The sequence below is a fragment of the Colias croceus genome, chromosome 17 (genome assembly GCF_905220415.1).
Source record: "Colias croceus chromosome 17, ilColCroc2.1".
NCBI lineage: Eukaryota > Metazoa > Arthropoda > Insecta > Lepidoptera > Pieridae > Colias > Colias croceus.
This window is the reverse complement of record NC_059553.1, coordinates 8,065,605-8,077,767: the sequence shown is the minus strand read 5'-3', so window position 1 is coordinate 8,077,767 and position 12,163 is coordinate 8,065,605. Positions and strand designations below refer to the sequence as shown.

At 32.3% G+C, this 12,163-nt stretch overlaps 1 protein-coding gene across 1 annotated transcript in view; it reads left to right on the top strand.

The window, feature by feature from the left end:
* LOC123699377 (receptor-type tyrosine-protein phosphatase kappa) overlaps window positions 1-12,163 on the top strand; it is a 151,270-nt gene that overhangs the window by 121,809 nt on the left and 17,298 nt on the right. Inside the window, exons 5-7 of the mRNA XM_045646316.1 lie at window positions 2,111-2,198; window positions 3,358-3,434; window positions 4,874-5,008. Of these exons, the coding sequence (XP_045502272.1) occupies window positions 2,111-2,198; window positions 3,358-3,434; window positions 4,874-5,008 (300 nt within the window). The remainder of the gene's footprint in view (window positions 1-2,110; window positions 2,199-3,357; window positions 3,435-4,873; window positions 5,009-12,163) is intronic.

Here is a 12,163-nt window from a genome sequence, read left to right as displayed (position 1 = left end):
CGTTGGTACTCTAATTACGTTGAAAAGTTACTTCGATAAATTTCAAATATCAATCGGTTTTTAGGTTAAGTTCATGCTATTTGTAGTACACTTTTTTTTTATTAAAATACGCGTTTTCCGCACTGAATTTATTTGCACTTAATGAAGTTCGACACTTGAATCAACTGATTTATGCTTGGAATACACTGAACAATGCCTTTTACACAGTTATTTTAATTATTTTCACGGAGCTCGTTATCTGACTTGTTTACGACGCCATTACCGGAACCGATATACAATAATCAAATTTTTATGCTAAACCTAGATACGAGATGAAATATGGGCGTATAATATATTAATTGAATAAGAAAACAATATTTTTTCAACCTTTAGATAATAAATCGAAAACTAAACAAATGGTGCAAATTATTTTGTAATATCCTAAAATTAAATTTATTTTATTATACTAACAATTTTTATAGATTACAATATAATTATACTTCTTTCAACAAGAAAATGAAAATTGGTATGTAGAGAGCCTTCTATGATTAAAATGAAATGATTCACGAAATTTTAGGCACTGGCCGGCTATTTCAATTATTAATAGCCATGAAATTATATTGACACAAACATTGAGTTGTTTAATTAACGATATTATGGACTTGCGCGAAAATCAAACATCATTATCAGAATAATATGAACTACGCTATTCGATTTGCAAACCATAATTCAGATTCAAATTATGTATATGTTACCGGAAATGTACGAAATCAAGGAATTGTATACAAATCCTAGGAAATGTGTACAATTCCGATACCATTTAGGAAATGTATAAAATTAAATATTGTAAATAAAATATTGTTTAATAAACTATTTAATGCATAGATATCCTAGGAAATGTATAATCTTCCTAGGAATTGTATACAATTCCAATATCGTATTAGGAAATGTATAAAATAAATGATTTCTGTAATAAAACACTGTATCGGGTAACAGTCTTACCGTAAAATAATAATAATATGTTCATATTATCTTACTAATTAACATTTCTTAAATCAACTTATATTCAATCAAATCAAATTTTTATTTGGTTAGTAATCAGTCCCCTCGTCTCGCTGTCCCCTTGTACACGTCCCAGTCGGATTGTATAATCCGCCGTATTTACAAACGGCCGGCCACGGCCGGCATTTTGTAATATGCCGAAATTCGTCTTTTTCCAAAATTCTACAAAAAGAGGTCGTGTGTCCTTGTCAGAAACACTAAAAAGGAAACATTCAGAAGCTGGCCACCAATGTTTCTTTTATACATATACAGGTAAATTCCTCTGTAAAAATATTCTCAAATAAATTCCCCGATTAGGGTTAGCGATAGCTTTTTAAATCTATACTAATATTATAAAGCTGAAGAGTTTGTTTGTATGTTTGATTGTTTGTTTGTTTGTTTGTTTGTTTGTTTGAACGCGCTAATAATTCATAAAATTACTGTCTACAATTCCCTGGATTCTTTTTCAAAATTAAAATGATATTCATCCCTTATTAGACTCAATATTGAAAATTTCCAATGAAGAAAATTATTGTTCGATGAACGTTTATTTTCAAAGGGATCAGAGGCAACGGGGCGAAATTTTCCCGCGCTTTTCCGACCCAATATCATGTTGAATACGCGATACTCAATATAAATTTATGATAAAATTTTCATTTTGTTAACTCTCAAATCTGAGATATTGTTAAAATGTATGTTATTGATATAAATGTTTTGTATAAACACAATGGAGAGGTTTATTGTATCTTTATTTTAATTTTCATAATATATTTAAACTATAATATACAATCATCTTCATCATAGAGATTATAATATGGAGGTATTCAGTTTAACACATTCGTAATTATAATTAATTATAAGTTTTAATTATCAAGAGAACGATTAAGAACACACTCAACAAAATTTTAGTCTTACTGCAAATAGATTTTAAAATGAAAATTGAACTTATTTCACACAATTTACGATAGCAAAATATAGTTAAATATATATCAAACGAAGCCATTATGAATACGTACTTACACAAATGTTTCTTAGGAATATCGAAAAATGATTTACTCAATAAATGATGTATTATTTCATCTTGTTTCAGACTGCTACGAAAGTAGAGACGCACGCGTGTAGACACGCAACCAAGAAGACTAATTTATACAAAAACCAGAACCAAAAAGTCATTCCTTGTGAGTATTATTTTATTTATTGAAGTGAAACTTCTTTATCGGGGTTGGAAAAAAAATTTAGTGTAACAGTTTTTCGTTACGCGTGACATTTTTCCGTTACGCGCCATCTTTTTCTTATCCCTACCACGCGTGATACGACGTATTTCTATAAAGTTGCATATAGTAATTTTTTTTTAAATATGGTCATAAAGAAGTTTCACTTCTTACGTGTGTACACTAATACACGCACACATTTTTTTATTAATAATAGAATATGTAGGTATTGTGTAATGTGTAAACTCATAATTAATTCAAATTATTGTTTTTACAATAGCGCCGGACGAAAAAAGTGGGAAAATAGAAAGAGGATTGATATAATTTATCACTTTCATTTGATTGCATTATGATTAGTTGTTTTCATGACATTTAATTAAATCTTAATAATAATCAGCCAATAACTCAATATGGAACTACTTTCCTTGTTTATTACCTACTTTAAAGAGTTCATTGCAAACGTTTAAAACCTAATTAAATTGGAAGCCGAAAATTCCACAGCATAATTGCAAAATTTAATTATAGCGAATGCTGAATCATTTTTACTTATTTATATCATCAACGTGTGTTAATTATGGCCAAAATTGTATTTATACAAACTTTATGAAAGTACATAGGTAATAAAATAGAACCACTTGGCCATTAATCGAATTATACTTTGAACATTTACTTAACACCAGATTTTTGTCAATTTTTTCGATTTTCTTTCAATCCTTACATCTTAATTTCTTACTTCATAAAAATAATAATATGGATGTTAATACATATTATACCTATTTGATGTATGTACCAGAATTATAAGAATAAATTATTCAGTTATTTCATTTCAATTTTAAGAATTATTAAAGGCGAAATTTATCACCTCCATCAAAGTTTGCGATTTATAAAAAAACAAACATGAATAACGAAATTCGCGTCGTCGCGCTCCGCCGCGTTCTAAATTGAAATAAGCGCGCGAATTGAAAACATTTACTTTTTCTTGTAATCAGCAAAAAGTTTATGTTATTTGCCAGTGTCAAGTGATAAAAGAAATTGTCTCTTTGTTGCCCTTTGAAATATTATAATCTTATTTAATGTTTCTTTTTATTACAGAATGACAATTTTAAATAATTATTTTTGTTTACAGACGACTACAACAGAGTGGTGCTACAGACAGTTGATCGAGAGCCAGACTCCGATTATATTAATGCTTCCTATATAGATGTATGTACCTAATTAATTAATATTTAGTAGTCTACCTACTTATATTATTAATTATAATTTATTAGTTATAAAATAATAAGAATGCGTTTATTAAATACGATATTATTAAATCTTTAACTCCAAAAATGTGATTATTGTAGATTAAATATCAGTCGGATCATATAATAAATTCACATAGGCTCCTAGCTCATAAGTTCATAATTTGCCAGCATTTTTATACATTCTCAAGAACCTGACACTCTATTAACTCTTTGCTTGTCGGCGCCAAAATAATCGTATCTCCATTAACTCGAGCGCCACAGAACTGGAGCAAAGATCCAAAGTATATAACGTGACTTAATATTATTCTCTCGTACTGTCTTCATCAGTGAGTAGGGACAAAATCTCATAGTACGTGACACGAATAGTTAAAAGGCGGGTTCACACAGAGCGAGCAGCCTCGCGAAGCAATTGCTGCGAACAGTGGACTTGGCCGAGGAAAATTCTTTGGCCAAAGCACTTTTTTAAAGTAAAATTAAAAATTTTACTTTTACCTCACGACTAAAGAGGCGCGTTGAGAGTAGGTAATAGTAATATTTCTATAATTTCTATATAGACGTACGCAATTGCTTCGCGAGGCTGCTCGCTCTGTGTAGACGCGGCTTATGAGATATTTAACTGGTCCTTGGCAATCTTGATATCACAAAAACCACTCCGTAGATGTTACGAAAGTATTGGTGCGTTCCTTTTTATTTGGGTCTTGTTGGAGGTCCGTAATGAGTCATGTGGGCGAACTTATAAGGTACTTGGGATTAATCGACTTGGAACCGCTTCGTTTAAGTGTGTTGGACGTGATTTCTTTTTTTTGGGATATAAGAAGGTTTTGTAGAATTGTATCCGAAATTGAAGACTTAACCAGTTTTTAATGCAGTCTAATCATACTTTTATACGAATTATTATAAGAAAGAATCGATTGCAATTATAGGCAGGTTATTTTTATTATTTTGAGAGTACAATAAAATTATTTTAATTTATTGTCATTTAAAATAATAATATGAATAATTTGTCATTAAAAGTGCAATCACTTTAAAATATTCACAAAAATAAGAATACTTTTTCAACAGGAACTCTTTGGTTAGTCACCCTGGCTGGTAACAGATTTAATAAAAACGTTGGTCGACTGTCTTTTGTTCAATTTATTAAAATGAAAGTTTTCTTCGATGCATATTAATATTGGATGGCTTTTTGTCAATGTTTTTATCAAGTTACTCGATTGTTAAGCGTTTTACAGTTTCAAAGAGATACGAAATGGTTTTTCATGAATTCTCTGTAAGTTTTTTGAAAATTTTAACGTTCATTGTTGTTGATAAAGTTGAACACATGAGGGAATAAAAAATATAGATTAATTTAATTTTTAATTTATTCTAATACATATATTAAATAATTGTTTTTGTTCACAGAGTATATTAAAACCAAACGCATACATAGTGACTCAGGGGCCAACAGAGGAGACCGTAGTATCATTTTGGCGAATGATATGGCAGGAGCGAGCCGCGGCTATTGTTATGCTGACCAAGACATTCGATTTTATAAAGGTAAGAACTATTATGTTGTACACTATTGTTTTATATCTACGAAACAGTTAAAAAAATACATGCTTTACCGCGTGTCGAACTAACGTAGTACCTACGCGTCATAAGCTTAAGAGCAGAGAAAATAGAGAAGGTAGGTACAGCAGTTGGTATAAAAAAGGCAATTATATTAATGTTATTTTATACAGTACAATATTAACCACTTAAAAGTTTGGTATAATTTATAGCTCTACATTATTGGAAAACCCTATCAAATAATATATCCGGATACCGGGAAATGGTCCCTAATTCCAAATCTATAATTGGTTATCCAGAACCCAAAATGAACGGTAACAGATGTCCACTAATTGTTAGCCATGTAATTAAATCGCGATTGGTTATCAGTCGCCACCCTCTGTTCGATACCCGGGGGAAATAACTTCTAACCTAGAAAACACCACAAAGACCTCGGGGCTTAGTATTCAATAATAAACAGATATAATGAAGCGGAAACTCATAAGGTTATAGCATACTAGCTGTTTCCCGCGGTTTCACCCACATTGCTCCGCTCCTGTTGGTCTTAGCGTGATGATATAGCCTATAGCCTTCCTCGATGAATGGACTATCCAACACCGAAATATTTTTTTTATATCGGACCAGTAGTTCCCGAGATTAGCGCGTTCAAACAAACAAACAAACAATCAAACAAACAAACTCTTCAGCTTTAATCTATACTAGATAATAATATATTATATATAGTATATTAATTATATTATATTATATTAATTAATTATTGCTAAAATAGTAAATATTAGTATTTATTAACTATTTTATTGATTAAAAAGTGAAAATAATTGTGAAACACACCTTTTATGTGATCTACGCAACGTTTTGTATAACGCGGAGGTCAACGTGTCAACGGTTATCCGAATTCAAACATCTTCTCAAATAAACCAGGGGAGTACTAGTTTTGTAATTTCATTGTTAATAATTATAAACGACACCTACATTCATTTGTAATACTAACACCGCTCATATTTAATGAGCTACGTCACAATAAATACATTGGCATAAAAGTTACCGTCTCACTTTGCTTGACAAGTTGGAAGCAATTTAGAAGACAAAAACTTATCGCCCCAGACAATATTATTCTTTACTCTTTACTACATCATACCGTTAATCACTTCATATCAACATTGAGTTCTATCATAATAGTATTCAGGAATAATTATCTCATACATTTCTTTTCATCTGTTTCAGCAACTTAAAAGTACAACATGCTGACCCGCAAGGCAGTAGCTAAAGACATGGAGAATAAATTAAAAGCTACACTCCATGATTTAAAAGCTTCGCAATCTTTATGTGAAAAACTCATACAAGAGCGGGATGAAAGTGAATTAGAGATTCAAGAAATTATAAAAAGGAACTCTCTTCTAAAGGCCGAGCTGGCTGAACTACACATGAAATACATTCATAGTGAAGACAAGTGCAAATCCCTACAAGACGTTGTGGACAGCTTCCAGCAGTGCTCTAGTGACCATGAGAAAGCTCTTAGCCGTATCGCTGAGTTGGAATGTAGCTTGATGGAAGTGCAAGAGGACATTCCCAAGCGGCAATGCAACACACCAAGTAGTCTTCATGATGAATTAATTGAATGTGGACAGTTAAGTGGCTCTATAAACTTTAAAAAAATCAATTTCTCTTCGCATAAGAAGTTAAAAAAATATCTTAGATTAAGTAAGTTCATCAAGCGCACGCAATCTATTGTTAGAAAGAGTTCTTTAAAAAATATAGTTCAACTAGAGAAAGACAACAAAAACCTTGTTCAGGAGTTAGATAAATATCATAGGGATCTAGAATATTATAAAATCTTGTATGATGTAGAAACAACTGAACTTAAGGAGAAGATAGACTCCTTAAGTCAAATGTTAAATGATGTGAACCAGAAATACTCTTCTGCCCAAATGCAAATTAACGAGCATATACAAGAGGCAGATTATCTTATTAAGTTGAGCAATGACAATATGGATCGTTTTGAGTCGCTGACCAATAAATATGTATGTCAGTGTTCAAACAGTAACAATGAGCAACCGTCGCCCCATAAGTCTGACTACACAGACATACATAGTGTTAAACCCACTACCACAATTCAAACCAGTAATACTAAATACCTTTCAAAGCAGGAAATTATTGTGTTGTCGGATAATATTGGTCAGGGATTTGGCGCTATGCTTAACAATTTAGGGCTTAAAGTTACTAATGTTTGTACGCCTAACAGTTCATTTAAATATATAATCAAATCACTGGATCATTTCAGCTTTAATAAGAATAATATTGTAATTATATTATATGGGGACAGTTTAAATATAAATAATAAGGATATTGATGTAGGATTTAAAAAAATGTTAGATATTAGTAGTAAGACTAAATGTAAATTTATGTTGTGTACATTGCCATACCTACCTGGTTTAACACAGGAACAAAATAGATTAATTCATAATATGAATTTAAAATTGTATAACCTAACAAATCATCATTGTGATGCATTTATTTACTTTGACATTAACTTATGTATTAAATCTTTTACTCTGACAAGGAATACAGTGTATCTGCCATCTAGATATAAGCGTGAACTTGCTATGTTAATAGCATATAATATTAACCAGTCTGGTACATGTTCGGTATCAGACCATCAATCTACTATAATTTTATGTAGTAGTAATTATATTATACATCAACCTAGGTTAAGTGTTGACAGACAATCTAGCCCTAAGCTAGATTTAAACTAGTATATAAGACAACAGCTAAGCAGTCTTTTTCCATTGTGCATCAAAATATTCAAGGCTTGGCTAGCAAATTGTTAGAAATAGAATTGTTTCTGAATGATAACAATATTAAAATATTTTGTGTAACAGAACATTGGCTTAAACAATGTCAGTCGTTAGTAAATATTGAAAATTACAAATTAAAAAGTATATACCTTAGGACGCAGGCTATTCACGGAGGTTCTGTTATTTTTGTACATGATAGTGTAAAATGTAAAGAACGAACTGACATTGTTGGTCTTTCTGTAGAACGGACCATTGAACTGTCCTGTGTGGAGCTGGAGCGATATATTATTGTTTGCGTTTATAGACCCCCTTCCAGTGACTATAATATGTTTGAGAAAGTCATGGAAGAAATATTAAAGCGTCTAAGCAGGAGTAAAAAAAAAGTTATAGTATGTGGTGATTTTAATATTGATTTACTTTTACAAACACAAACGGCTACACGAATTGTTAATTTATTTCAGTCATTTAATCTATATAAACTTTTTAACGAACCCACACGAATTACACCTACTTCTGCAACCTGTATTGATAATATATACTGTGACTGCATCTGTTTAGAGAAAAATATTCTCAATACATTGACTTCGGATCACTGTGGCCAGAAAGTAGTTTTTGAATGGGATTGCATACCTACATTTAAAAGGATTAATGTTAGGCCTATAAGTAAAAAAGGCATTAATAAATTTAGAGATAATATTAATAAAAACCTGCCCGTACTGAATGATCAATCCTGTAATAATAATCCTTGTGAAATGTTTAAAAATCTTTTCAATTTAGTTCACAATGAATTTGAAAAAATATTTAAAGTTAAATCTTTAAATATTACCAAGGATTTACCATTTAGTAAATGGGCGACACCTAGCATACATAGGTGTAGGATCGTTCTTTATGAGTTATATGGTATGAAGCAATATAATAAAGACCCATCTTTTCTTAGTTATGTTAGAAATTACTCAAAAATTTTTAAAAAAGTTTGTTTTACTGCAAAGCGTTTGTATATCAAAGAAAAAATACGCGACTCTGATAATAAAGTTAAAACAGTCTGGTCTATTATTAATGGTGAAATGGGTAAAAGCAAATCAAGTAATACCATAAAACTTGTATATAATGACAGGGTTATTGACAAAAGTGCTGATGTTGCGCTTGCTTTTGAAGAATTCTTCAGTAGTGTCCCTGCTACTATTACTAATAGTTTAAATTCGTCTTCAGCACTTGCAGAAACCTTTTTGAGGGACCATGTTGCGGGGTGCAGTACATTATTTGAATTACGACACGTAACTGCTAGTGATATTGTTACTGCCTTTAAGACGCTTAATCTAAAAAATACTTGTGATCTTTGGGGAATGTCCGTAAATTTAGTTAATAATATAATAGAAAATATTGCGAAAAATTTAGCTTTCATATTTAATAAGTGTTGTGACTATGGTACATTTCCTAATTTACTAAAGCTTAGTAAAGTTATACCTCTATTTAAGAAGGGCGATCAAGAAGACTGTAACAATTATAGACCTATCTCTATTTTACCAACATTAAGTAAGGTATTCGAGAGGTTGATATTAAACCAATTGAGTAGTCATTTTGCATCTAATGATTTACTGCACACCAAACAGTTTGGTTTCACAAAGGGGCGCTCAACCACAGATGCTGGAGTTGCACTTCTAACACATATTTATAAAGCATGGGAAAACTCAAAAAATGCTCTGGGGATATTTTGTGACCTCTCCAAGGCATTTGACTGCGTTGAACATTGTACTTTGTTACGTAAACTTAATCACTATGGAATTACAGGAAAAGCCCAGAACCTCATAGCGTCATACCTGCATGATAGGATACAGACTGTAGTTGTTAATGGAGAACGTTCTAGCGGTGCGTCAATTAACATTGGTGTTCCACAGGGGTCCATTTTAGGTCCCTTCTTGTTCTTGGTATATATCAATGATCTTCCCTATTATTTGCAGGATAGGTGTGAAATAGTTCTGTTTGCAGATGATACCTCATTAATTTTTAATGTGGATAGGCATGACCCAAATGTTGACGAAGTGAACAGTGCTCTTTTACACATATCTGAATGGTTTACTGCCAATAATTTATTATTAAATGCCAAAAAAACCACTTGTGTTGAATTTTTACTTCCTAATGTAAAAAAGTTGAACAGAGATATTACCTTGAACGGGGAGGTATTGCATCCTACTGAGTCTACTGTATTTCTAGGGTTAACATTGGATGAGAAACTACAGTGGGGAGCCCATGTCAACACCGCTGCAGGTAAGCTCAGTTCAGCTGCATATGCAGTCCGAAAAATAAGGCATCTCACCGATGAAGATACGGCTAGATTGGTTTATTTCAGCTACTTTCATAGCATTATGTCCTATGGAATTCTACTGTGGGGCAAGGCTGCAGATATAGAAACTATATTTATCTTACAGAAAAGAGCCATTCGCTCTATATATAATTTACGTGCTCGGGACTCACTAAGAGATCATTTTAAGAATACTGGTATCCTTACTGTACCATCACAGTATATATTTAATAATATTTTGCATGTTCACAAAAACGCCGACTTACACACAAGAGTAGGAGATAGACACGATTATGGCACAAGGAACAGGAATAGAATTGAAATGCCATTTTTCCGATTAGCTAAAGTTAAAAATTCATTTATGGGTCAAGGTATACGCTTATACAATAGAATTCCTCTCAATATTAAAGAGTTTAGTAATTCTAAATTTAAAACTTATATAAAAAATGTACTAGTTCAGAGAGCGTACTACAGTATTCAGGAATATATGGACGATAAAGACCCATGGAGGGTTGTCGCGTAAAAACCACAGGACAGTTCTTTGGCATATTATGATATATTATGTATAAGTTAGATATAAGTTACATATTATGTAATATTGACATGATTTTAAAAGAGCAACTATGGAGTTTCTTGCCGATTCTTCTCCATAGATACTGCTTTCCGAATCGGTGGTAAATGTTAAAAATACTTATGTAATGACGATTCGAAAGTGCTACTAAATAGTAGTCTAATTGAATAAATAAATGTTTGAGTTTGAGTTTGAGTTTGAGTATAGATTAGTAAAACGTATCGATAGTTAATTTCCTTGGTTGTCCTTTTTTTCGCTTGCGATAGTTGAATCATACCTACCATAAGATGTATCTTTGATATCTAATCGTGTGTACCCCTTTTAAAGATCGAATGCTGCTTCGGTAACCTATCCCTTTTTACTTATAATACCATTGGCGGAAATCATGAAAACGCGAGATTCTACGTAGCCAAGTGAACTTATGAATTTAGCAAGAGCATTTACGTAAACCGTGCGTATATGAAAACGGTCGAAGTAGCTCATTATACGAACGATACAGTACACACCGCTCGCGAACACCTACCTACTGCCGCGTAAATAAATTTGCATACATTTAAGCGTCAAAACGACGTGAGAATTTTGACGCAAATTGTAATAACGGTGTTCCATTTGCAGCAATCCCCTTTCATCACAATTACGTTACAATTTGGGTGAACCCTTCGCAGGCTTTGGAGGCATTAGGGCTCGATTTGTTCGTAAAAACACGACATACTTTGAAGTTTAATGGCCCTTTTTTATCTGTAACTCTGATATGTTATTTGAAAATATGAATATGCAACATTATTATAATTTATAGGTAGTAAGAGGACGAATATTAATGATTACAATGTGGTAGAGTTCATAATATGAAAATTGGAAATGTTGATTAAATTTTTATTATTCAGCAGATTGATTCAAAATGGCACCTATTATCCATGATACACAAAACGAAACAAAGCTCTCTCTTTAAAATATATTATAACATAAATAAATAAACATTGGATTAAAATTCACACAACACCATTTTATTTAATCTAGCCGAACAAACTTTTTCACGCATATATATGTATTAGAGATGCAACGAATAGTTATTTGGCCGGATACCGGATACCGGATGTTCGGCCTGACTACCAGCCGAATGTTCGGTATCCGGCCGCCGAATATTCGGCCGACGGCATTTTGAGTTTCGTAGGTGCGTGTCGCGCACCGGCACGCCGCCTGTGCAGTGCAGGTTTTGACTTGTTTCGTAGTGAACGTTCGCGCGGTCACAGTTCTTGGTAGAGACACTTTTATCGTGTCAGTGAAAAAAAAATTCGTTAAAAATAATAAAAAGCTTCAATTACAACTGTCTTTATTTCGATTCTATTTATAAAATCTACCAATTTTACTATCCGGTATCCGGCCTGATAGTACATTACCATCCGGTATCCGGCCGGATAGTAAAAAAGGGCCGGATAAGCCGGATACCGGATAGGAACCGAATATTCGGTGCATCTCTA